The 27,707-nt window shown below is 46.5% G+C and overlaps 1 protein-coding gene across 2 annotated transcripts; it reads left to right on the top strand.

Moving 5' to 3' along the window:
* Positions 1 to 6,028: 6,028 nt before the first annotated feature.
* On the top strand, positions 6,029 to 12,517 carry LOC8030549 (sodium-dependent glucose transporter 1A). 2 transcript variants are annotated; one of them, XM_040218962.3, is made up of 5 exons: positions 6,255 to 6,329; positions 8,424 to 8,449; positions 8,600 to 8,726; positions 10,193 to 10,351; positions 11,154 to 12,517. In XM_040218962.3, the coding sequence occupies exons 3-5, from the start codon at positions 8,609 to 8,611 to the stop codon at positions 12,191 to 12,193; spliced, it is 1,317 nt and encodes a 438-aa protein (XP_040074896.1). In that variant the 5' UTR covers positions 6,255 to 6,329; positions 8,424 to 8,449; positions 8,600 to 8,608; the 3' UTR covers positions 12,194 to 12,517. The 2 variants fall into 2 exon arrangements, with proteins under 2 accessions (XP_029834990.2, XP_040074896.1); XM_029979130.3 differs by lacking the exon at positions 8,424 to 8,449 and having other exon boundaries at positions 6,029 to 6,329.
* The last annotated feature ends 15,190 nt before the right edge of the window (positions 12,518 to 27,707 follow it).

Genomic DNA, 27,707 nt, shown 5'->3' with positions numbered 1-27,707 from the left:
TTAAAAGGATTCAGCCGTATCCATCGATTTCCATTACATTCAATATACAACATCTCAATTACGTACTTGCTTTTTGTTCATTAAACCTTTTTGTTTTCTTTCTGAAAAACAACTTCAAAGGTGCAACAAATAAAACCATCCGCCGCGACAAAAAAAAATATCCGTAAATATTTTTTTTTATTCCTTTACTCCAACCGGAAAACAGAGGTGCGTATCATTTATTCTAGAAGTTATTCGTTTAACTTTGCTTTGAACGCTCGTTAACCTGGTAACACGAGGGCGCTGCAGAACAACAGCACGTAGTGCTTTCGTTTTGCAGCGATAGACGACACTGCGTCAGCTTGGCAAGGGTGACACACGCGTTGTATCGTCTATAGCGGCACTTCGGGTTGCTAAAATGAAAGGCGCGACTGTTTAATGCCTTTTTCGCTCCGGTGAGTCTCATACGCAACGGAGGGGACAAAGTCATCTGCCGGGTCACCACACCCGCCTGATTCTTACAGTGAGTGTTGTCACTGGTCACATTTTATGATACTTTTTTTTTATTAAGGACGTTTATTTTAATCAAACAGTGTACAATCTACACCATAGCAAAGTAAACTGTCCAGGAGCTCTAATATGAACACTTGTCGAAAAAGTACGGCGAAAAGTTCGACTACCGTGATTGGCTGGCCGGCAGGCGCCAAGGTGAAGCAGGGCGCCGGCCAATCAGAGCCCACGAATTCCTCGCCGACTTTTTCGCAAACTGTCCAGGTTAGAGCTCAGGGTAATGCTAATGAAGAACGAGAATGTTTTCTTTTTTTCTCTCAAATTGTCTTCTTACGCGTCTCTTTTCGTTAAACACAAATTGTACCTGGGTTGTTTTTTTTCTTTTTCTTTTTTTTTTCTTTTTTTATGTACTTCTTTCGAGCTGATTAGAAAAAGAAAGAGCGATGCAAACGACTTTATTGTACACATAATGCAGATACATACGTGCTCGAGCTACCTTCCCACATAATCACCACCCAGATTAAGGACGTTATTTTCACGCTTATCACAAGGTTGTGGATGTCCTTTCCAAAGAAGCTTGCCGTATGGGTTCCCTCCGCCCAAAGCCGACTATCCGATGGATACAATCAAACAGCACCAAAAACCGCGTATAGACTAACTAAGCGCGCTGGCGTCATATCATTGCGGTGGCGCTGCTGTCGGTACTGCGCATGCGCAAACGCTTTACTTCTCCCGAATTTGGTTTCTTCTGCGCACGCGCAGTGCCCACATCGGGTGTGGGCAAAGCCGGAATGTTTGTCAACACGGTGCTGGTCTATAGACGCGGGCTCGAGGCGCCAATTGATGCACGCGATTGGGTTGAGTCGCTGATAGCGCACACACAAAAGCGACGCGCACCGTGACGGTGCATTCTTTTGGTGCTGTTTGAGTGGCACCGTTGGATCGTGGCGTGGGCTACGGTCGGACAAAGTAAAACGGAGTACAGCTGAACCCTTCTCCACCGGCTGCTTCACAACTCTCACAGATCGTGTATTGTTAGCGCAGGGCCGGGTACGGGTATACTCGACGTGCCGTTATTGCAGTAACGCTCGGCTTTTTGTTCCCAGTATGTGACTTCTCTTTTTCCTTTTTTTGCATACAGCTGGCGTCGAGTTTACGGGTGCAATTTTACGCCTGCACTCAAAAAGATATGCGTGTTGTACGCTGCACGATTCTTAGCGCAAGAAGACCATCGCTGTTTTTTTTTTTTTCTTACTATTAAAGGAATGTCATCAAACTACTATGGCGATGGAAAATGCTCAGTTGAAGTAGAGTGCGCCAGAGAACGGGTAGTAGAAAAAGGCGTCCACCTCCGCGGTAGGCACTTGGTCTATAGACCGACACGCTGTTTATAAACAAGCCCGCGTTTGCCCACACCAGGTGTAAGCACTGCGCATGCGCAGAAACCGAACTCGAGTGAACTGAAGCTTCTGCGCATGCGCAGTGCCGTCGACAGCGCCACCGCAGCTGCGTGACGTCAGGGACGCGTGTTGGTGTATAGGTGCTACCAGGCGTCTCCATGGCGCTCCATTCCGGAGCACCTCCGCCAGCAACGAGTTCGTGCCAGGCTGTCTGTTTGCGATCTCAAAGGTTCATTAGTGTGGCTTACGTATATGTTTGGTGGCTGTTGGAACGTCTATTAATTAATGTTTACAGCAATGTAATGATTCGTTTCAGCAAAAATCGGGTGCCCAGTCTTGCGTCTTGGCGCAAGATTGGTGCGCATCTGTTCTCTCTCTCTTCGTTTCCATTGCTCAGCGACCAGCCTCGAACCTACGAATAATCACAATGCCAAGCACTTAAAATTCAGGAAAACCAATCGCAAAAATGATCATAGACACACCAGAAACCATCCGAGAACGTACGCTACGGCTTATGCTAAGTCCTCCCGGCTTCGACAACAGCGCCACTCGCGGCCGTCAACACTTTTGGCTTCACTCGGGCGATGAGCCGCCGCCGTCGCTTTTTCCTCTACCCCTATATTCTAGTCCTCTGTGGTTGAGGTACCAAAGTAAGTGATACATTTTGATACCCGCCGGTACCCTTTCGACGTGAAATGCAAAAAAAAGGCGCTAAAGTCGTATTCGTGCTAACAGCGTCGCGCAGTGCATCTGGACAGGGAGGGTAAGAGCGAGTGAAACCAAACTTGCATAAAATCATTGTTTCCATTTATCCGAAGCTTTATGCCAAACTGCAGAAAACGGTTTGCGTCCTCCGAAAGTGTCCGAACAGTCCGCGACAAAGCTCTGCAACGTCTCCTGAGCTTCTTTACACTATATCGCAAGCACAGGAAGTCCTATTTTCAAGTGGTATCAATCGCCAATGGCACCCATCCTGCCCTAAGCACAGAATTGGTGGCGCTCACGAAAGAATCGGGAAGTAGAGTGACGACCTCGCTCGAGCGGCCCTGTCGAGATTTGGGATGTACAGAGATCGGCCAGGGCTAAGATCGGAGAGCGTGCGCAAGGGACGTTTCTACGATTTCATCGTGCCATTCCTCTTGAAGTGTGTCGTACGAAGTTCTTGCCGCTCACTTTCGTATAAGGGTTTGGATTTGGGCTAGTTGGTTGAACATGTTTAGGGGTTAAAAGCGCTAAAAACGACGGACGAGTAGGAGAGACACACACCACAGAGTGCTACTTGCAACTGGTTTATTATTGGAAAATTACACGAACCGCGAAACCAACAAGACACACATCCGATTCAGTTCCAACCGTCGCTAATCACAATTCTTACTCTTACACCATGCATGATCGTAAAAACGATAACTCTGATTCAAACAGGGTTATCGATGGGGCACTTACAGACGTACCCTCGTCACACTCGGAAATAAAAAACGCTTCCGTTATCTCCCTTGTCTTTCTATTTTTGTTTCGTGCCAAGATGACGGTGTTGTCTAAATAGGGTAAACACTCACACCTACTGCAATGTACTGCGAGATTGCCAGAGGGGGCTGACCTCAATGACAGGGCATGTTCCCTCAGTCTTTCGTTCACGCATCGCCCCGACTGCCCCACGTATACCCTGTTTGAATCAGAGTTATCGTTTTTACGATCATGCATGGTGTAAGAGTAAAAATTGTGATTAGCGATGGTTGGCACTGAATCGGATGTGTGTCTTGTTGGTTTCGCGGTTCGTGTAATTTTCCAATAATAAACCAGTTGCAAGTAGCGCTCTGTTGTGTGTGTCTCTCCTACTCGTTCGTCGTTTTTAGCGCTTTTAACCCCTAAACACTTTCGTATCCTCGCGTTTTCTTGTGTTGCTGTGCATGTTTAACGTTCCTGCGCTCGATTGAGCAGGTCAGCGCGACGACGTAGACGGCCCTTTGAGGACGCGCTGCTGTACGTTTAGAAATTACGTAGTCCTGGTTTCATAGAATGACGTGCCGTGCCGATGTCGTGCCAAAGGGACAGATCATTAAAATAAAAATGACCTCGTACATGAGTTATGTATGATCATGTACTAATTCTCCCTACCGGTAGCCATTCTCGGCTAACGGTGCGCATGACTCGTCAAATGTCACCTGTGTTACACAGCGTACGCAGTGAGACATACCTTCGCTATTTAATATACCGCGCGCTTTTAGTTTTGACATATTCCCTTGTAAACAACCACTTAGATGCATGGCAGCAGCTGAGCATGGACGCCGCCATAATCAACCTGCAGTTTTTGTTTCCCCTTATTTCGTTCGCTTCACTTCACCATAACCACAGTAGGACTGGCTATTGTCTCTTTTTTAAAACTTTACTGTGTCTTTCTCCCCAGCATTGGCCCTTGTGGAAGCTCGGCAACGCCCGCTTCAGTGGCTCGGCACTCGGTAAGACAAAAGAAGGTCAGCAATGGCAGGTGTAATCTGGCGCATGTGTAAAGTGTCTAAATTTTAGTTCATCATAAGTCCAGCAACAACTACGCTACAAACTAGTGGGACCAATCAATTAGCTTGGAAAGCGCAAGTCTCTGGGCATTTTTTGTTTATAATGAGTTCAACGATGATAAAACGCGTACGGAAACATGGCAAACACCATGATGGTTCGCTTATGAAGCTGCATGATTGATGCCATTAGCTGGTAGCCTCGGCTGCGTCTTAACTTAAGGTGAAACGGAGTATGCGTGGCTGTAAGCAATGAGAACGGAGTTCAAGCCGGGAGTGCTATGTTCGAACTCCAAAAAGTGAGGTACAGTTACATGTACGTACGTTCCGAAATTAAGGCATCTTCTTTCTCGCTTCAGTATAACGTTCGCGCGTGAACGTAAAAGGTTAGCCACGACGATGGTACAAAGACCAATTGTCAGACAAAGGTCGCTGCGGAACAGCAGGTGCATCACATCCGTCGATGCTGCAAGGCGAATTCACCGCAATTGTACCAGAACTACAACGATAACCGGACGCGATATTTTAATTTTTTCACTTAGCTCTTTTTGATATTTGGAAGATGGTAAATGCTGCGTCGCACACATTATCTTCAACATCTGCTTGTTTTCGAATCTATCATGTGGTTAACTGTGACAACCACTCTAATCAATTGCCCCGAATCGAGGCTTTGACCGCACCGATTCATACCGACTTGGTATGAATGAGGGAAAGATACAATACGCTGGCAGCAAGACCACACGGTTGCCGTGGTTATGCGCCTCCGCAAAGTAAAGCAGTTCCTCAGGGCGCGTGGGACCTCTCTGGACTCTAGACGCAATCGATCAGGTATCTTTTCGGCCGGTGAACGCGTCAACTTTGCACGATAATTTTGTTGCGTGTTTGTTCCGACATCAAGAAGTAACCCGATCAACCACATTGGCCCTCTGGTCTTCCCTATGTATATGAGAAACATGTGGAGTCTTCAACGTGCCTTACGCAGTACTGATACACGGTCGCACTCCGGTACGGTGATCATCCAACACAAAACGGGCCGGCGTGGGGATTGAGTCCAAGGTTCCTGGGTTTTGCAGCGCGAGCTTTCGCTCCACCTGCTCAGAACTGAGGTGCATTAACACACTCGGCCACCGAACCCCTCAATTACTTTCACTCGAAGTAGACTCAGAGCCAAACCACAAGCGAGCGAACGGACGGGCTCATTGTCACTGCAGAAATTACGTTTTCGAGCGAAACGGCTTTCTTGAACCTGGACATTTGCTGGATGCGACCTGTAAAACCCGGTGATTGGTCCATCGCATGCTCTGCTGCAAATTAGAATAAATGACTGTGCTGAGTTTGAGAGATCGTCCTGTCTACTTTCTGTCCCTTCTACGTCTTGATGGTTCTCTTCTGCCCTAGTCTTAAAGCATAGTTAGACGAGAAAGGTTTTTTTTTTTCAATGTGTGGCGTAACATGCATTCAGGAAGCCATCAAACTAATTTCATCATCCCTTCCTTCTTGCCAAAAAGGCTGAGGTAGTAGAAGCTATAGATGCATGCAATGAAGACGCGACGTGGGCTTCTCGCAGGTGCGGACACGTCGCTTAAGTAACCCCTTGTTCTGGCGAAACACAATCGCGCAAGTGTTCTTGACAAAGGCAAACATTCCCCCATCCGGTCAAGGTCTGCACTCGACAAGGGAGGCTCGCCCTTCTTATCTCTACCCTCCCCCCCCCCCCCCCCCCCCTCTTAGTCTTTCGGCGGTCTAAGAAGCAGATTGCTTTTTGGTTCGAGGTTTGTAGGTGCGACGGACAGCAGAAGATACCTGAATCTCGTCAAGAAGAAAGCAAACGCATTTTCGAAGCGACTCGGTCGACATGTTGTCCAAGAGGGGCCTCCTGTGGCTCAAGTTGGGACGTACCCTCAACTTGGACCTGGGCTGTTTCGGAATGGTGGGTTCGAATCTTTTTTTTCTTCTTAATATTCGTATTCTTCGATTTCGTTTTTCGACCAAAAATGTTTAGAATAGTTTTATATAGAGGTACTCATTGACTAACAAAAGCTACGACATAAGCGGGGGAAACAACGCAGCAACTGTTTGCCCGATTTTCGTTTTGTAGAAATGCAGGGCCAAGTTCACACGATTCAACGCAATTATTATTTGTACTTCGGCTACATCATAGCCGAAAGGACAAAATAGCGCTCAAAAAAATAAAAACACATAAAAAACAAAACAGGACAAGTGCGTTTAGTTCTTGGTTTTTTTTTCCGCAGTTGTGCCTCTGCCAATGAACCAACTTGCTCACGTTGCCACCTTAATTGTGTGCCCAAAGGCCAGGAGCATGGCTTGCGCCATTGAATCTTTGTAGAGTAGGTCCGGGTGATGAATAAAACGCACTCATATATTACTTCATGAATTTATTGATTTAGTGAGAGAATAATAAGCCGAATGGTGCCTCATGTAATTCAATTTAATATGCCCTAAAGCTGTTATCACTACCGGATTCTTTAATTCGCGAGTTAAACGTCTTTATAAAACAATAAAGGTTTACCTCTCGTATCATGATTTCTAACAAAAAAATTAATCACTTGCTTTAGTGCAAAACTTCTAATACAGCAAAAAAGGCTTCCCACTTTTTTGTGCTCTAAAAGTTGTAATTTTTTGCCTCTAATGCAGACAACCCGATTGAAAAAGTTCCCAGAGCCCATATTCAGAGATGTGATATTTGAATGTTTACCAAATCTCGCTATCTAAGTCTAATTTTTGCACGAAAGACAAGAAACGGGAGCCCAGAAGAAAAAAAAATAGTTCCCCAACTGAGGTATTTTGTGTATGGTGTGACATCTCTTTGCATTTTGCTGCACGACAACATTTGTCTTGCTTTTATGCAGGAAGTACCCCGACTTTCTCTTATTGAGTGTGCAGTTAACGGTTACGTTGACAACGTCAAGTGTTGAGTGCAATGTTCACATTTCGACTAGGTCGTAAATGTCATGGTCACTCCAATTCGAACCACGCTCCATGTCCAATTGAACAAACTTCATTCTCGCAAGATAACTTAAGACCACCACTTCGTTAGCAAAAGCTAGAGATAGTGGATTTTACAACGTTCTTAAGGCTGTTAAATATATGCAGCTCGTTCATTCCCAGAAGATAACACGTCTCAGTTGCTCTACTCAAAGGGAAAAAAAAAGCGGTTATCTGCGATCTTAAGAAAGTTGCATCCTACCATAGCTCTCATCAGAGCACTATATTTTTTTTTTGTCTTTGCCTCCTACCACTGACTCAACGTATGCTTCATAGAAAACAAAAAAGGAAAAGTACGTGGTGTTCAAAAGTCCCGTTGAAAAGGTCCCAGGGTTTGGAAATAAGTCTTAAAAAAATAAAGTGAAGCTATGCAGTTGTTCTTGAACACATCATGTACAATCATACCAGTTATAACCCCGAGGATGACTGCACAGCACGACAAAGCACAAAACGCAGATCACCGGGTTTCTTTTTTCAGATTCACAATTAGAATTTTTGAATGTCTAACCCAACATTACTCGCATGATAGAAAGTGTTCGTTGGGGTTGCCAAAAAATCAGTATATTATGGTAGAATGCTGAAGAGTGACAATGTCGTGCTAGTACAGTATATACTTACGCCCAGTTGCAATTCAGAGACTCAAAACCTCAGTAAGGCTGCACCCATTTTTTTTTTTTTTTTTTTTGCAGGACTATGGTTAAACACTTGTCTTGTCCTTTTGAACTAATTTTTTTCTTGTCATTTTTTTTCTTTAACTATAAATTGTTAATTCTCACAGCGCCCAATAACACACTCTAGAAATGTTTCAGTTCACTATTATGCAGAACACAAAAACAGGCAGTCACGGCGAACAATACAAGGATACCAGCAAATTACGAAGCTCAGAATGAGATCACATCTCAAAACTGCTCCGTGAGCTAGGGAAGCGTAATGTTCATTATTTCTGCGGGCATCGCATCTTTTAGGTCTAATTGTTGTATAGTCTTCTTTTTGCTCGAATCTCTTTATTGTTTCGCAGGGATCGGCTGTCTTCGTGTACTGTAGGTAAGTAATCACACTGACTCACTTTAAAATGGTATAAGATGAAGAACTAACTTTGTGGTATTACTTCATATCCGTCGGAGTCGCAAAAAACTGGCGTTCAAAAAAACTGGAGATTTTATTGGAAAGGAAACTGTTTTCTTTCTCTCGAAGGGGCTAGTGATGTCCCTTACTGGAGTGGCCCTCCTTGACTTGGTGGAGATCTACGAATCGGACGTGAAGACCGTGTCGCACCTCATCACCACAAGATGCGTCGCCGGACTTGTGGGATCACTGTTGGGTGAATGCATCTTCCGAGCTTATAATGATGTTTTACCGTCAGATGAAGCTACGAAAGGAATATAATACTTCCTTTCTCGCGCGCACATCAATCCGGAGCGCAATATCATCTGCAGGGGTTGTGGTGACGTCAGAACGCACAGCTCCGATTCGCTGCGATTAAAAAATAGCGGGTAGACCTCAAGGTAGCTTGATTTGAGATCTACCCACTATCCTCCGATTAGGGCCAATCAGAGCTCGACGTTGTTCTGACGTCACCAAAACCTCTGCAAACGAAGCAGACGACCTTGAGCTCCGCTTAAACATGAAGTAAACGTCCTTGCGAAGACGGTGGTAGCGCGACACGACGGAAGAAACTAGAACCGTCGTTTTCTATAATTCACATGAGGAGGCTATACTGTCTTGTAAAAAAATGTATACTGTATAAGCATACACCGTCCCAATGTTTACATATAAACTGGCCAGCGCGTCGCTTCGGGACGCGAGCAAAAGACGTGCCCTGAGGAAACGCTGAAAAGGGCATACTGGCATCTGTTCTTGCGTTTGAGAAAGTTCGAAAATAATAATATTTATAAAGAACCAGAACCGGAGCCCACTTGGCAATTGCAAGACCGAAGCTAAACATCGGAACCTTGCTGAAAAGTGTACAGCTAGAGACAAAATGAAGTAGACACAGAAGCACAATTTCTAACGCATGGCACCTTAACTGTACGATGTGTAAATCAGTATGTAAAGCATATGTATGATAGCGTTGGAAACAAATATAGAACATGCCTTAATTAAAGAAAAAGTTCCTTCTACCTGCTTCTATCAAAAAACAGGAGCGAACGTGTACGCACATTCTAGTTGCACTTGCCTCCAACTGTAACTATATCACCACGAAAGAAGAGACCCCATAATGGCTGATTTGTATCCTGCTGCCTAAAAGGATTGTAGGCTTAATAATAATTATTAGTTCGCATAGTTGTCGCAAGAAAAATTAAGCTAGACAGTCGAGTAAAACACATCCTCCAGACCTCAGCATGTTTCACTCTGTATAGACCTGCATGCTGTATACAAGTCACCCTTTGCCCACATCGGGTGTGGCCAATGCGCGTGCGCAGAAACAAGATTTGCGTGAAGTGAAGCAACAGCGCATGTCTGTGCCTACAGCAGCGCCGCCGCAGCAGCGTGGCGTGCTATACGTGGCTTGCACATGACGTCATTTCCTATGACCTCCAGAAAAAGGGAAGAAGAGGCTCCCCTCTTATCAGGATCCTCCTCTCTTCCTCCCGGATTTGCACAGGCGTCGCTATTCTCCTCCCAGAAGATTCTAGAAGATTAACCTGTCACTCAAAATTCTTACAAAAGCAGCTTCCCTCTCCTGCTTTCACATGGTGTTCAAAAGTATGCGATGTGACCTCAGCGCAAGGAGCCTATATGCAACCGCCGTCGACTGATGACTAGATTGTTTTTCCTCTTTCACAGGTGGGAAGTTGTACGACACGTACAACACGCAGGTGATGTCCATCTTGACCATGGTGACGGCCGTCGCTTCAGTGCTCATGATTCCCATCAGCGGAAACTTGGCGCTTGCGCACTTCGTGGTGTTCGTCGGTGGCGTGGGATTTGGTGCATTCGACACTGGTTGGTATTCGACAAGATTTGTTGCGAAGCTAGGTCATACCCATGCTTTCGTAACAAGGTTCAGGTGCCCTTCTGTAACGAATTAACAGCATTTTGTTATTCAACCATTTCAAAAACCGTGCTCTCAATTACATTAAAATAATTACATCAAAACTTGGTTAAATACAAAAATATTAAAATAGTATATATATATATATGTAAAATTCTATATTAAGAATTACGAAATAAATATGTAAGTTATGTATTGCTTAAGATGAGATAAATTGCTTCATTGCCAGGTCAGTCAAACCTTTAAGTTTTATATTGTTCTCAAGGTAGATGTTCATTGGCTAAAATATATTTACCCTATTAAATATATTAAAATAAAATCTCATTTTGCTTTGTATGCACTGCATACACAAGAACGTTAAAAAGCACGTTAAAAAACATAATAATTAGTTAAGACGCACAAATAACAGGCAGACATTCCTTAAAAAAGGAGAGTGGTTTTGTTTCTACAACGTTCCCATTTGAGCAATATCGCGTCCTTCTGTCAAAAATTGTCTATTGTATTTTTTATTTGTCTGTCGTGTTAACAGTTTCTGATACGTTTACCAGATCCGATGGGACCAGCTATCGTCATCAGAACCATTGTGGACAGTCCATATTTACATATCGGTTATTGTCAGAGTCGACTGTCAACCCTAACACATTCAAGACGGCTATGAAAAACAAATTAAAGGCACCAGATTTACTCTAGCAACTCAATTGTCTTGAATGATACTTACTAATAATCTTTTACGCAAATGCATGTACCCCACAGGTGGCAACGTTTGGATCATCAAGCTCTGGCCCCAAAATAGCAGTCCAGCCCTGCAAGTGTTCCACCTGAGCTTCGGCATCGGCTGCCTCGTGGCCCCCTTACTCGCCGAGCCCTTCCTCTCTACGATTCCCACGGACGACGACGAACTCGTGTCAGACAACCCGGTCGCCTTCAACGAATCAACCTACTTCCTCTACCCCACCAACCAGACTAACAACTCAACCCTGCCCGTGGAATCGAGGGTCCACTACGCATTTGCCATCGCCAGCGGCTTCTACCTTATCCCCATGATCTCCATGATCGTGCTTTACTTCATCGACAACAGCGATTTCAAGCCACCCAAGAAGAACCATCTGGAGCAGGCGTTGGACAAGGAGGAAGCCGCTGAGGACGTGCGATTCAGCAGGGTCCTGCTGGGCTTGCTGGCTGCCTACGTCTGTGTCTACGTCGCACTTGAGTGTTCATCGGGACAGATGATTACGGCCTACGCTGTCAAATGTGACCTTCATCTAGCCAAAACAACAGCGTCTCGGATGGCTGCCGTTTACTTCCTGTGCTTCGCAGGGAGCAGGGTCATCGCGGCTCTGATAGCCATCAAGGTGACGTCCTACCAGATGCTGGTGGGATCCCATGCCATCCTCGCCGTCACGGCGGTGGTCATGCTAATGTGGGGTAACTCGTCCGAAGCTGTGCTCTGGGCATGTGCCGCGCTGCTAGGGTTAGGGCAGGGTCCTATCTACGGCGCTGCGGTGGCGTGGACGGTGAGCTACATCAACATGAGCAACGGGATGATGTCCCTCATCATCGTGACGGCGGGCATGGGAGCGATGGCACCATCGCTGCTCGTGGGACAGTTCTTAGAGTACAATCCGTCTGTGTTCTTGTATGTTTGTTTTGTGACGGTGGTGCTATGTATCGTGGTGCTTCTGGCCATGTTTCTGTTTACAAGAAAACGGCCAATGCTAATTCACGTGAAAGAGAAGTGTCTAAATAATGTAAATGGGGACGCTGTAACTAAAGATGACCCATTTTCCCTATAAAGTGGTATAAAACTTGGACTTAGCTAAGGGCTCCTTTCTCGCAGATTAGATTATTGGGATTCTATATAGTTCAGTGTCTATTGTTTCGTTAAATACTTCGCTGCGTTTCTTTCGTTGCGATATCTCACTCGTTTTCTAAATTTTTCATTGGTCTCACACAGCCTCCAGATTTGTTTATGATTCCGGATTAAAAATCCCGAAGTCCTTGCTTTACTCTGAGCACCATGAAATTCGATTGTCCGATCTTAGTTATCTTTGTCTAGTTTTACCCGGATATTTTGACATTGGTGTCAAAAAATTAAAAATATATTTTGGCTCCGGCAAGGATTTCATTCTTATCTCAGTGGAACGCAAACATATAGCCCAGCTTTATATGTCCTACTATCTTACAAAGGCAAAAGTATCTTTGAAAAGTTTGAGCTAGCAGGAAACCACGTTTCAAATGTCGATAGACTTTTTTTACTAAATTACAATTAAAAAAAAAACGGAAAGGCGTTGTCTTTTGGTGAACAACCTCTTGTTACTCTCTGCAAGGCGGTATAGACGGTAAATTAGTCTAAGGGTGATACTAAATAACGAGCCCGAAGGATGTTTCGCTTAACAGAATATCCTGTACACCCACTGTGCCTCGACGTTCGTCGGTAAATTATTTGGCACTAAAGTTTTCGAAGTACTTTCTGTGGTGCCATAAGACACTGTTTTGCGGAATAAACGACGTCCGCACCCAACTGCGAAAAGGAATACGAGAAAAAGCCGTGACGATTTGAGGCCAAACGTACCGAACTAGTGTGGTACCATAACCAAAGATTCAACTCTCCCTAATCTTCCAGATGGAGTGATGTCTCGTTAATGTTGTCAAGAATTACTATTGATGAGGCGACGAATGACTTAAAGGGGCTGTGCAACAATTCTCAAACTTCAAGTCGATAGGTGTGGGAGTTAATCTCTACCACCCGTGGAATATGGAACAGAAAACCGTTTTTCGATACGTGCCCTAGTTGTTGTTTCTTTTTTTTTACAAAATAAAAAGAGATTGAAATATGTGCCCCCCGCGGCCACTCTCAACTGTCACACCGTCTTTCCGGTAATGTAGTTGTCACGTGGTTGTGACGTTTAATAAGGAGGTAGGTATCCGCATTCGCAAGCGGCTTTGGCTCGGCCCGGCAGGGACGCTGAAAGCTCGCAGCTCGCTCTTGTAGCCTCAGCTACGTTGGCATTGAGAACGAAACGGAGTATAAAAAAACTGTAGTTGGGGAAGCGTAATGACGCACGTTCGAAACGCGAGCCGAATATTCTATTTTGCTCGCCTGGAGCGCTGCTCAAAACTTGAGAGCTACGGGACTATGGGTAAGTGAGCAACGCCACAGAGCAGAAAGGGTTTTGTTGACCTCTCATCGATGGCACCACTAAAACTACGAATAATAATATTTCGTAATGGTAGGATACTTTCGATATATTTGTTGATGTCAATACGGCCAGATTTCTAAAAATAGGCCTTATTTTTAGCAGATAATTGCACAACTTGCCAATGTTTTACGTGACGTGAGCGTGACGCGGACGTCACGCTCACGTCACGTCCACGTCAGGCCGGCCGCGCCCTGTGGTTCCGACGACCACCGCTGTGCGGCTGCAGGCCGGTAAAAAAACAGTTTTAAAATGTCCAATTGCTTAGCGAAATCGCAATATTTCCGATAAAAATTACAGGCTGCGATTTCTTTCAACGTTAATATTGTTGCACAGCCCCTTTAAGGAAACTAAATGTTTAATGGGGCAAACTTGTGCCCCTACAAATAGAAAAAAAGCTAGCGTCGGAGGCATTAATGAGCTCCTTTTGAGCGTTCCCTGGATGCCTAGAACATTCTACCTCGTTCGTTGTGGAAGTATACAATCTGAATATGAACAAGCTACACGGCTCTCCAACGTTCTAGAATACTCTACTTACATAAAAAAAGAAAAATAAGACAAACGGTGTCAGGACCCCAACCCCTGCCATCTGCGTGGGAGCCAAGACGCTGCCTACTTGGCTTGTTACCCAGGCGGATAGATGGACACCTGTGTTTCCCCCAAACATTTCCCATAATGGGAGTTGTTCATAATAACCAGACGAAACTGCGTGTATTTTCCCAGTTTGTTCCCCGAAAATGGTTTTCATATACCGGGGTGTCCGTATTAACGCGTTCCAGGTTAAAGGGGTAGTGCAACGATTTTAATGTCAAAAGAATTGCCAGTATGCATGTTTTTTTATTGTTAATGGAAGCCCAAGTGACCAAAAAAGCGTGACCTTTTTCCGAAAAACTGCTATTCTGCTGCGTAATCGCAAAGCAAAAAACAAATTATTTGCCGATCTGCAGCCGCCCGTTGTGGTTACGGGAACTAAAATAGCCGCGTCTCTGCGGGATACGCGGAAGACAACAAAACCTGTCCCCCTCCGCTGCTACACTCGCCGTCACACCCGTGTCAAACCGTCTTTTGTGTCGATTGCTCGCCGCGACCTTCGACAATGCTAATCCTTTAAAAGACGACAATCGTGAAGGAAGCGGCTGGAGTCTCTGAAGAGAGGGCCCAAGAGGAAACCACGTGAACCCCCAGAGACGTCACTCGAAAGTCGACGTGGAGAGTTGAGGCAATTTGATCTTCGATTTGTTTCTTTTTTTTTTTTTATTAAAAACTAGCGCTTTCAAGAAATTACGGTTTTCTGTTTTTTGTTTCATAGGTGACCTAGATTCATTTCCGCTGTTAATTGGCCAAAGTCTCAAAATCGTTGCACCGCCCCTTTAAAGGGATAAGTACTACAACGAAATCCCCGTTAAAGGGATACTACAACGAAATTTCGGCGCTCATTTTTTGGTCTATATGTGTTCAAAGGAGCAGTATCACATCGAACATACCAATATCTTGTTAAAAAAAGTCTCGAAAAGGAATTTTAAAACGAATAAACGATTAGCAAAGAGCACCTGGTGGATGTCGCTAACGCCTCGCTTGTAATGCCCGTCTAGGAACCTTGACAGCTAGTGACGGTGAGTATCTCGCCTCCGGCCACGACGAGAGAAGAGGGGAAGGAGGAACTCCACTCTTCCTGATAATCCCTTTTGTGTGTCGCAGAAGTCACTATGGTCCCTCCACAAGATTATAGAAGATTAACCCGTCACTCAGAATTCGTACAAAAGCAGCCGTTTCGGTGGCTGGAACGACTAGGCCATCCTGTCGACGTCAGCCTCGCCGTAGCTTTGCTCGTCCCGAGACGACCTACGTCACGAATGCGTTGGATGTCACGTGGTCTCCGCTGGGCCTTATCCGAGCGCTTGCCAGAGTGGGCCGTTCATAACGGAAAATACAGCCACCAGGCTCAAAATGCGAACGTGCGATTGTCATTTACGGATATTGTGGATCATATTCAACCTAAAAAATAGTCAGAGTGCAGGCGAGCTGGTGTAAGTTGAACAGGATTGTAAACCTGAGAGTGGGGCAGGAAGAGAACACAACAGAATGTAGTAAAAGAGGAGGCAACGTCTCAAACTCAGCTGCAAAGTTTATTCCGAACACGCTTTATATACCCCTATACCCCATCTCCAACGCCGTCTCTAAAAAAAAAAAAGGAAAAAAAAAACATGACAAGAGGACAATGACACTTCGGTAAACCTTCTCTTATCTCCCTTGACCTTGGCTGTGGGACACTCGCCCAAAGGGACACATTCTAGCATAACCACCGCTACCCGGCGAACGCAGGTGAAAACACTACTGAACACAAAGAAAGGGTTTGACCTTCAAAGGTGCGTTCCCTCTAACAAATCACTCAGTCCAAAGAAACAAATCACTCAGTCTTTGGACTGAGTGATTTGTTAGAGGGAACGCACCTTTGAAGGTCCAACCCTTTCTTTGTGTTCAGTAGTGTTTTCACCTAGGTTCGCCGGGTAGCGGTGGTTATGCTAGAATGCGTCCCTTTGGGCAAGTGTCGCACAACCAAGGTCAAGGGAGATAAGAGAAGGTTTACCGAAGTGTCATTGTCCTCTTGTCATGTTTTTTTTTTGTTTTTTTTACAGACGGCGTTGGAGATGGGGTATATAAAGCGTGTTCGAAATAAACTTTGCAGCTGAGTTTGAGACGTTGCCTCCTCTTTTACTACCTTCTGTTGTGTTCTCTTCCTGCCCCAGTCTCAGGTTTACAATCATGTTCATATTCAACCTACTTGTGAACACGACGTGAATATTTCAAATTTCGTTGAAATATCCCTTTAACAAGACATGACTACCACAAACGTTCTTCCCTAATCGGCGTCGTCGCTACAAATAACGAACGGCTTCGCTAAAAAAAAAAATAGACAGCGCGTCGCAAACATACTACCCAAAAATTCGTATGGTTGTCACCAAGATAGTGAGTGAACAATGCGTGTCACGACACGCATTGTTCACTGACTATCTTCGATATGGAATTATCAGCTGAAGATCCCAGCGACTAGCAGTTCTTGCAGTTTGGCTGCGGTTTTTTGCAGGTTGAGAAGAGCAGGACAAGCTGCTCCCATAACGCTCTCCCCGCTTAACACTTCAGCAAAACAAACGCTGGAAAGAAGGCGACCGGAGAGGAGAAAACCACCGATTTTGGCAAGCAGAGAGCATTCTGGGCGAAACTTGCCCTGCTTTTCTTTATCTGCATCAAACCATGGTTCTTGCATGATACCCGGGAAACATGTAACCGTAGAGACGGGCACGAAGAAGAGGATGCGGACGAGCAGTTGTCCGCGCCCCTTCTTCGTGTTTGTCATTGTTTGCGCTTTCAAGTTTCCTGATCAGATGAACTACGTGTGAATGGACACGCCTCATGTCAGCATACGAATACACCGGTGGTTGGCTTAAGATTCTGCCGTGGCCCGGCACATTCTTCCCAAAACTTCAAAATAATCGCCCATGGAGTTTGTTCATCCTTGTTTTCTCTGGCGTCGTTCCTTCCAGAGAGAACAATATATCCGAGTATAATCAGCCAGAGAAGTGCCTCCTATGGATGCACCCCTCTGACTGAGCAATCGATTACAGAAAAATGAAAAACGTCATAATATCACGAATGACAATTGACGAGGCGACGAATGACTGAAGAAAGACTTAACGTTTAATGGAGCGAACGTGTACTTCAAGTAAAATAGAAGAAGGTTAGCGTCGCAGGCGTTGATGTCGGCGAAACAGCAGCATCAAGTGCTAGGGCAAGGCTAACTCTGGCTCGCCAGGCGGGTCCCCTTATGTACACGTGTGGGCTTCTAGAACATTCGGCTTAGAAATTTCGGTGCGTAGAACATCATTCGGACCTCTAATGAGTAACAGGGTTCTCAAATCCACCAGACCGCGGCATTTACAGAGATAACAAAAAGGTGCGTCCGCTCCCAGGCATCGAACCTCGGCCCTTTGCGTGCGAGCCAAGCACGATAACCACTCGGCGACTCTGGCGCGCTTGATCGGAGCCGCGCGTGGCATTAAACCCTCTTTGAAAAGAGCATCGTCATAGAGTAATATACACAAGGTAAAGAGCGGACACTGCCATAGGCCCCAGCGGCCCAGATAGACCAGTGACAGGTAGCGCTCCTAGCGGGCGGTATTAAATATAATCTGATTCCGTTTCCGGTCAAGTTAGTTTCGGTTTCGGTTTGGGCGTTTCTGTTCCGGTTTTCAGGTACCCTTCTCTCTCTTTCCTCCCCCCCTTGCTCTGCTCTCGGGAGCTCCTTGACTCCCGAAGCCGCTGTTGTTGTTTTTTTTTTTTTATACTGACGCACTTTTGCTTTATTTTTTACGATAGAGTCCGTGCAAAATGTGTCAAACAATATTTCAACTTACTTCACAAATCAGAAGTATATATATTTCTTGTTCTTTTTCTATTGTAAAGCATTGAAGTTACACAATCGCCGCATTGACTCCTGGCGGGTGGAGCATTTTGGAGTCCACAACAGTAAGTGGTTCGAACACATTTTATTGGACCACATTCATGTATACATGATTTACTTCAGAAGCTCTGTATGTTTTATATGAAAGAGATCGATACTCACAAAAATGAATGAATATGAAGGACTTCGGCATATCGTACACTTCGTAATAGATTCTTAGCGGAACCAAGTTAACAAAACCTTTCCGCGGAGAACATGCTGTATGATACGTTCACCTTCACGCCGACTCGGGTACGGGAAGTAAGTGCAAAAATAAATAGGACATCGCTATCATTACCAGTCATAAGAGTATATTAACAGTGCGAAGCACACGCCGGATAGTACGAATTCCCGATTTCCGGCATATATTAAAAAAAAACACCAATTTGCGTAGCCTCAAACTCACTGCGGGCGAGCCATTACCAAACAATGAAAACTCTATTCGAAATCTGACAAGATTCAACGTCCCTAAACATTCCCCGAAATTGTTCAGAAAAGAATTATGGCTTCAGAAAAAAACGGCTAAAAAACTATGAACAGTGGATACAAAAGTGGATACATTTTCTTTCAAATATTTTTAGCCTATTTTCTATCGAAATTTTGTAGAAAGTGGAGAAATATTTTTGTTAGGGAGCCGTGATACACATTCGCTGGAAGAAGGGGAAAGAAATATTTGGAGAGCAAGCTGCACTGACCACTTAATAACCACTTTTTGCTTTTGGTTTGGCAACCGCCTCTGCTAATACACTGTTAACAGTTAAACCTGTCTCGTTCTTACTAGCCACTGAAGAGTGCAACCGAATTTTGTCCAAATTCCGGTTAAGAAACCAAACATGTCAACACAAGCGTATTCTGCAAAACAGTTTTAAAAACCCTTTGTGGTACTCCTCTGGGCAAAGGCTAAAACCACCCAGACCTCAAAGTGTGCTATACAAGGCGGCACACACTCCTCGAACATGTGTCACACTCTCTATTATGGGAAGAAAGTGATTTTCTAGTTGCTGAATGAAATAAAAGGCAGGCTGTGATGGTACTACTAAGTTCCCGAAGAATTTTCCAGGCACGTGGTATGCTTTAGGAACAAGACAGTACTGGTGAGGCCTGGTCAAGTTATTAGACTCATCCGGTAGCAGCTGAGAACAGCCACAGCTCTAAGTTGTCTGTTCAAGCAAAAGCTTGATCAAATAGCCCCAAACGTAATAAAAAAGTGGACGAGTCATCAATTATGTTAGACCTGATGTCTGATGCCAGCTCAGAAATATCCTCTAGTGGCGGGAAGTTATCATTTGGAAGACATTCCACAATGTCTGAAATTAAACTTTCATGGTGCGAAGATATTAGCAACTCCTTTAGGAGGTCAGCCTTGCCATCCTCTACGTTTTCATTGTCCGACAGTTTGAACAGTTTCTTTATCCAGAGGTGCTTTATTCCTGAGGTGAACTGATGCACATTTGGGTTTGTGTTGCAGCCCAGCATTTGTCTTATATAGCTCCAAAAACGTTCTCAAGCGTGTCTTGCTGCAGGCGTCGTGTAAGTAAGAACTTAAATTCGTGGCTGCTTGAAAGCTCATCCCAGAGCATGAGGACACTTTTTATAGTAACTTGGCACCCAATGATGGCTTATGGCTGCCTCCTACTTTGGAACTGCCATGCTGAAACCCATCCCAGTTACTGGCGGAGAAAATCAAGTATTTCAGATTCTCCCTTTAGAATGGCATGACGCAACTTCTGCCCTGTCTTCCTTAATCAAAAAGTATGCATATCCTATCACAGAAATAGGTTGTAGCCATGGCTGCCTCAGGAAGTTCCTTGGCATAAACAAGGGATATGATTGCAAGAAAGAGTGAGGCACTCAGTACCTGTGGGGCACAATTTTCTTCCATGTTACGGAAAGGCTCTTGAAAAAATGTGTCTCTCAGTAAGCTTCGGAGTCAATGGATAGAACAATAAAGTTCAACAATAGAAGACCACTCAATGACCTCATTTCCAATGCAAAGTTTGTGGGCTTGGAGATTGCTCTTGGTTGTTTTGGGAAGGTGCGGAACATCAAAGACAAAGTAAACGTGTTCGTTGTCAACTTCAAAAAATGGCTTATCACCACACACACCAAGCTTACGTTTGAAGCGCCCTAACCACAGACAGCCTTTACTGTGAAGCCAACAGTCTTAAAGGGGCGATGCACTGATATCTGTATTTGGCGCAAATACCGCTTAGAACGAATCCCTAACGTTAATGATCAGTAAAATGCCCGTTCGTTTTCATTAAACGCAATCGAAGTCGCAGAAAAAAAATAAAGAAAAACGAGCAGAGTTCACCCCTTCAACTCGCAGCTAGAACAAGCGGCCCCGTGATCTGGAGCCGATTATATGCCGCCAATGTTAATTGCCGGCATATAATCGCCGAAGTTAAATTCTTTTTCTAAAACAATCTGATCGAAAATCAACATGCACGGACGTTAAAGTGCAGCCAGACAGCCAGGCAGAATCAACAGCGCGAGAAGCTCGAACCGATCGGCTCCACGAATTCACGCCGAGCATGCGAGCACGCGGGCGGTCATGCGTCACCTTGATTGATGCAAAGTCGACCGAACATGATGCAGCAGAAAGCACAGATGGACGGCACGCACGGCACACACGAACGACGCAGGGACGAGCAGAGGCCATGCAGAATGATGCAGAGGCGACGGCGTGCAGACAGGCAGGCCATGGCAGGCGCCATTCATCACGTGGTTTTTGTGACGTATTTGATTTAAACTATTTAGTCGTTTTAAGTACTTTAAACAATTTTAAAGCATTGCCATTTAAAAAATAAATACTTTTCACATAAAGAGTTTTAATTAATTTTAACCAAATTGTAGACAAGCGCCACGTAGCGGAGGGTATGAAACGCACTATCTGGGCCGCGAATCGGCTCCTGTGTCCTCTCTTTACGTTTACTATATTACTCTATGGCATCGTCTCGATGCAACGTACAAGGAAACAAAAGAGAGCAAAGCAAACAAAAAAAGATAGGGAAAAACAGAGGCTGATAAAACACAGTCCTATCAAGTATATCAACGGGTAACAGCTCACTGTCTTATCGTGCGTAGTTAATGATGTTCTTGTTCCGCCGGGTATGAGCTCGAAGCTCAGATCTCCAAGTCGACGAAGTACCTCGTGGGGTCCGAATTGGCGCTTCAGGAATTTCTTGCCTAGACCGCGTCGTCTTGTAGGGGTCCAGACACACACAGGGTCTCCGGGCTTGAAGCGGACGTTGATCCGACGAAAGTTGTACCGGGCAGCGTCGACACGTTGTTCATCTTGAATCCGGAGTCGGCTGAGCTGGCGAATTTTTCAGCTCGTTGAGCAACCACCTGCGCGTCGTGGCTCCCATCGTCAGCTGGTTCGTGGGGCAGCATCGCGTCGAACATGGTCGTTACTTTTCTGCCGTGCACCGGCTGCAACGGTGTTACTCCTGTGGTATCTTGCAACGGCGTGTTGTATGCAAACGTCACGTAGGGTAGCAACTCGTCCCACGTCTTGTGCTCTACGTCGACGTAAATAAAGGTCATGTCGGCTATATTTTTGTTTTCCCGTTCTGTTAGCCCATTTGTCTGCGGATGGTACGCAGCTCATTCTACGGGGCTGCTGCTAGTGAGACAAAGAATCTTTTGCGTCAGCTGGCTCGTGAACGATGATTCACGGTCTGTAATGCCGACTTCCGGGGCGCCACGCCGGAGGACTATGTATGGACTCGATGAAAAGCTTGTCGACTCCAGCAGCCGTATTTTATGGAAGGGCTTTCGTCTCGGCGTGCCGTGTGACATAATCGGTCGTGACGTTAATCCATCGGTTTCCTTGCGTCTGCGGTGGGAACGCCCCAAGTAAATCCATAACGATTTTTTTGGAATGGGGCAGATGGCGGTGCAATTGACTGAAGAAGTCCTTCCGACGTCGTCGGTGGTTTCTTCCGTCGTTGACACTCGAGGCAAGATTGAGTGTTGTAATATACTGTCTTCGCAAGCTTGGGCCAGTAGTACTTCTTGCGTATCCTGACAACAGTCCTGCTGTAGCCAAGATATCCCGCCGTCGGGTCATCCTGGCAGGCTTGAAACATCTTTTCTCGAAGAGCGGAAGGGATCACAAACAGCCACATCGTCTTGTTGTCGCTGAAGCTTTCCTTGTACAGCACACCTTGTCAGATGAAGAAGGATGGCAGTGTTCGCATAAAAACGCGGAGAACCGCACTTCCTTGTCCCTCTATATGCTCAAATGTGTCCTCAAAGATCGGGATAATCTTTTTGGAGTGTTGCCATGTCACTGACATCCAGGCGCCGAAAAAAACACTCGTCGTCGTTGTCTTCAATGCAAGCACGAATGAACTCTATGAGGGCCCTTGACAAACGATCGGCGTCACTGTCCTTTTGGTCAGACTTGTTGTACACCACGGTCATGTCAAACTCCTGCAGTCGTAGACTCCATCGGGCAAGGTGTCCTGAGAGGTCCTTTCAATTCGCGAGCCAGCAGAGCGTGTGGTACGTGGTCGGTAACCACTCGGAACGGACTTCGGTACAAGTACGGGTGAAACTTAGTGATAGCCCAGATGACGGCGAGGCAAACGTTCTCCGTCGTAGAGGAATTACCCTCCGCCTTCGACAGTGTCCGGCTTACATAGGCGATTACCCGCTCTGTTCCCTCCTGTATTTGTACCAGCACCGCGCCAAGCCCCCCGTAACTTGCGTTCGTGTGAACTGTCGTTTACGCATGCTGGTCAAAATCGCCAAGGACGCAAGATGTTTCAAGTCTTCGTTTAAGTTCGTCGAACACCCGCTGGTGCTCTTTTGTCCATCGAAATTTTACGGTGTCTTCTGTAAGGTATGTCAGTAGCGCAGAAACTTCCAAAAATCTCGAACGAAGTATCTGTGGTAGGCACTGAGGCCTAGAAACTTTTTACGGTCTTTTTGTCTGACGGCGGGGAAAATGCGGCTACGGCGTGCGTCCTTTCGGAGTCAGGTCGAACTCCCTCGCTGCTCACGACGTGGCCTAGGAACATGAGCTCACCATAAGCGAGCCGACATTTCGATGGCTTCAGAGTTAGTCCAGCGGCCTTGATGGCTTGAAATGTGGCACAAAGTCGTGGTAAGTGCTCGTCAAAGTTGCTGGCGAACACCACAGTGTTGTCGAGATAGACGAGACGGCTCTGCCAACTTACGCCTGCTAGCACGGTATCCATGACACGCTAATAGGCCGCCGTCGGTGTGCATTGCATGTCCAAAGGGGATACCCTTTATATACCGTCCAGCGTCACGAAGATAATTTTCTCCCCGTTCCGTTCGCCAACCTTGATCTACCAGTAGGCAACCTTCAAGTCCATCGACGAGAAGTGTCAGTAGGGGCGCAGAAGGTCTACAAAACCGCTGATACGGGGGCGCGGCTATACATCTTTCTTCGTTGCAGCATTGCGTCGACAATAGTTCACTAAAAATCTCAGTGTTTTGTCCTTCCTCTTTACGAGCTCGACAGGTGAAGCCCATGGACTGCTTGATGGCTGGTTGATGTCATCGGCGAGCATTTTCTGAACCTGTTTGGGATGACTTCTCTCTCTTTTAATAAGACACGGTACGGTGACTAGAGGACCGGATGCAAGTTGCGTCGGTAACAATGCAATGTTTCGCCACTAGTGTTCGGCAAACTCTCGACAACGTAGCAGAACAGTCACTGTAGTCAACGAGCAGCTCAACCAATTGCCGGCGTTTTGAAGTTGAAAGCTCAGGGTCGATGTCGAGTTGCCGCGGCGACGTGCTCTTGTGTTGTGACGACGAAGTTTCCTCAGAGAATACGGTGACCACTGCTGGAGCTTAAAGCTACTTGACGTGGCCCACGGAGGTACCCGTCGTTAGGTACTGCGGCTCCTCTCGAACGTTCATCACGAGAACAGTTGTACGTCCTTTTTGCAGATTCGTTAGACCTTGTTCGACATCAATTCCTTTTTAAATGTGAACTTGGACGTTGCCTTCCAGAAGAGCTTCACCTCAAATGGCTGTGTCGGTTATGACTGTTACGAAAACATTTGACCGCGGCGGCAGGTTCACATGGTCAGCAATAACTCGGATCGCGGTTGTCGTCGTGTTGGGTTCCACCGGCGGCAGAACAGGCTTTCGAATCGTAAATTGTTTTGCCTCAAGGTCGATGACGGCGCCGTACTCACACAGAAAGTCCATTCCGACGATAAGGTTCCTCGCGCAGCCTTGCAGGAAGACGAATTTCACAGGGCACGTCTCACCGTAAAATTTCGACGCGAGCAGAGCACATCTCGCCTGGTGTGATGAGGTGGAAATTTTAGGTTCATTCCTCGGCATCGTCTCTTTTCGCAGGCGGCGGGACAGCCTCCCTCCCATTCAAGACTGAGTTGTCTTCTTTGGTGTTCACAGGTGCCGATGCATCGTGGCCTTCGATAACCACGTTTAGGTTGTTGGGCACCGTTGCACGAGCCTCGTTGCGCGGGTGGCGCCGGGAGAGTGGGAGCGCTCCTGCGTTCCTGGAGCCTTTTCGGTCGCCTTCGGCAACACCACCTCCAGGCGTTGCCGCATTTAGTTTTCCCGGCGAGATAGGGGGCAGGCTGCCCCGCCGAGAGCGGCGGAAGGCCGAAAGCGCAAGTCGGGGCGAAGGCGAACGGGAACTTCGTGGCCTCGGCACAGGGGACGTGGGTCGTCAAAGGTATTCCGCGATGTCCCTTGGCTGCTTCACAAGGTGGGGTCGCGGGTCTCTCGGCGACAAACCTCGCAGGCCCAATTATCGGTATGGACGTGTCCGGTAGACGTGGTCGGCCTCGCCGCAGTGAAAACACAGAGGTCGTCGATAGGCTGTGCGCCATAAATCCGTCTTCCTAGGCGCTGGCTGTTCGGAACGGACGAGCTGGGGCTGCTTTTCCCGGCGTCGGAATGTCCGCGACGCTGGTAGCTCACGTCAAAGCGGCGTCGAATACTGTCGGGCGGCTGGCGCCGGTCTTCGAACTATTACGGTGGAGATCAGGGTAGGCTCCTCGCGTGCTGGTATTGTTGCGACCGAACGGGGTCCGTGGTGGTGGAGAAGCGACTCGAGCCAGGCACCGGACTAGAGCTCAGCGGGGACAACGATGAGCCGCGATCTCTCTCGAAAAGTACACTGTTTATTTACATGATGTACAGTTACTTCAAGAACAGAGAAGACATTTGCTTGTCGAAGTTCGCTCATTTTAAACACTTCGTTCTCCCTAGGTCCGTAGGTAGGGACCCCCACATCGGCGGATAGCCGGCCAATCACAGAAACGTGTCCCGTTCAAACACCGACCCACATTCCATTATTACGCACGTTCAGCCGCCGTAAACACTTCACTGTCGGTTTAGACGGCGCCGAGAGTCTCACCAAAATACCGGCTCGTTGGAATCCACGCAGCAGGTCAAAACATCGTCCGGGGCTGACACGTAACGTTCCGACATTCAACTCTTCGTGTCTACACGTTGGATGAAGGCGTCCTGATGATTTCATCGCCCCGGATCGTGCCCTGATGTTTCGGTCGTGAAACCTGAGGTGTTGTTTTCACTCTAATTCGGAGGCTATATCACGGCGCCCGTCAGGTGCGTTCGCTGGGCGGGCGTGCTTCCGAAGCGACGATGGCGCGAGGCTCGCTGAGTCAGATGACCTTGAACCCACAGGAGGCGCTCGACGGAAACAAACGGCCAGATGCAGACATTAGGAAAATGGTCCGGGGCCATTCATAACAGTGTACACTGGCAGGAGCCTCCGGTTGGACTGCCCGTTTCACTTCTTCGCAGACAACTTCCGCTATCGACCGCGAAGCCGGCTGGTGGCCAGTAGGCAGGAGCTTCCTGAGCTCTTCCTGGACGACGTCGCGAATGATCTCGCAAATGCCTTGGATTCTGGAGCCAAATTTTACTTAATTAGCCAGCTCATCGTTACAATTTCTTTGTCGTTCTGACCGTATAACTCACTGGCATAAATCGCATAATTGTAGTTTTCACGGTTCTTTTTTTTAACAAGCCTGCAAAGCTTAGGAAAACGGCATACAGATCCATTTAATATTAACTTTACGTCATCTTATCGGGACGCACACATTTCAAACATCAAAAGTATCGTTTCTTCCTTCGACAACCAAATTTCGTAAGAGCTACTTCGCGCAGCACATCGACAAATGCGTAAGAACGTCCTTTTTTTGTCTTTATGTGGCAACGAGCATTGTAACGCGTTACTTACAAGTATGCCGAACACCCAGCTGACTCGGGCTTATTATTGATTATTGTAGTCATCCACAACCATAGCATCCTCTATACTCACAAAGCCTGTCAGTTCGACGACGGAGCCATACAGTAACCAGTCGCAGATTTGGAGCGCGAGGATCTGGTAGCGCAGAGCATCAAAGAGCCATTTCTGGGGGAACCTGGACGTCAGCGCACAGCTATTGCAGCGGCGAGGACCCAAAAGACTCGCTCAGGAGAAATGTGTCTCGGCGTCTCACTGTAGCGGGGTGCCAGTCACGTGGCTCTCCTCTCATCCGTTGTCTGCCGCTCCACCTTTTCCATTTCGGCGGCCACTTCTCGTGTCGATCTGCAAGGCTTTGTCAATATATAGGAGGCTTTGCCACAGCATAAAAGTGGCATGGGCGTGGAAAGTCGCGAGCGTCTCATTATTGCACCGTACAGCCAATAAGATTGTGGTGTCCCCTGATGAAAACGCAGAGGAGCAGATCACGAAGCAATACCGGTGAACATAATAAACAATACCCAGCGTTTCTTACGATGCCAGTGACTATGGTACGAAGATTTGTAAAAGCGAAATAATCAATATGTTAAATTGCATGGAGTAGCTGCGTACTTTAACGAAACGTACGGGCCGCCACTCTGATTCTGCCAGGAGATTACATTTAAAGCCAGTGACTAAAACACTTCTTTCAATATTCGAAGCGCCTCCTCGCGGCGTACACGTTAGCATTGTGGGAATCGGTCGGCAGCAGAAATTCATACGCGCTCCGCTCCCGGCCAGCAAGTTCTCAGAATGCAACGCGCGCGGTGACGGAGTCATGGAAGTATAGTTTATTGGGAGACTTGTGTGAGCTGTCACAGTTTCGAAAGTCAGTTCCAGAGATAAGAGTTTGGGCTTGATCGTATGTAAGAGGTTATAAAACGTTTCCCTCATAATTGGTGCAGACATTCATCTTGAAAATTAAATTTGGGATATTTTGCAGTGCACCCTATATACGGTATAATATACGGTGTACACCTAAAGCGCTTTACCAGATTTCCTTTCCTTTCCTACGAGTAAAAGAGCCTGCTTAAAACGATGACGATGCATCTTCCGCAACAGGGGGCCACCTTGCTCGATCCAGAACAGCCACTAACTTTCCGTAGATATACTCATTGTAATAGTAATATTTATTTTTGCTTCAGAAGAGCCGAGGCAACACAGCGAGTAGCCCACACCAAGAAAGCCTCCGATGCCACACGTAATGATGATGCGATGAGATAGTCCACAAATACCAGAAGGGTGACGACGATACTTAAATATTAACTGCACTAAAGCAGAGACGTTCCCATTGAGAAAGGATTCGCGAGTCGAAGTTTGCTTTCGGGTCGCAAGTT

Source organism: Ixodes scapularis, unplaced genomic scaffold, assembly GCF_016920785.2.
Source record: "Ixodes scapularis isolate PalLabHiFi unplaced genomic scaffold, ASM1692078v2 PGA_scaffold4__175_contigs__length_147842914, whole genome shotgun sequence".
NCBI classification, from domain to species: Eukaryota; Metazoa; Arthropoda; class Arachnida; order Ixodida; family Ixodidae; genus Ixodes; species Ixodes scapularis.
This window is presented reverse-complemented; position numbering and strand designations above follow the sequence as displayed.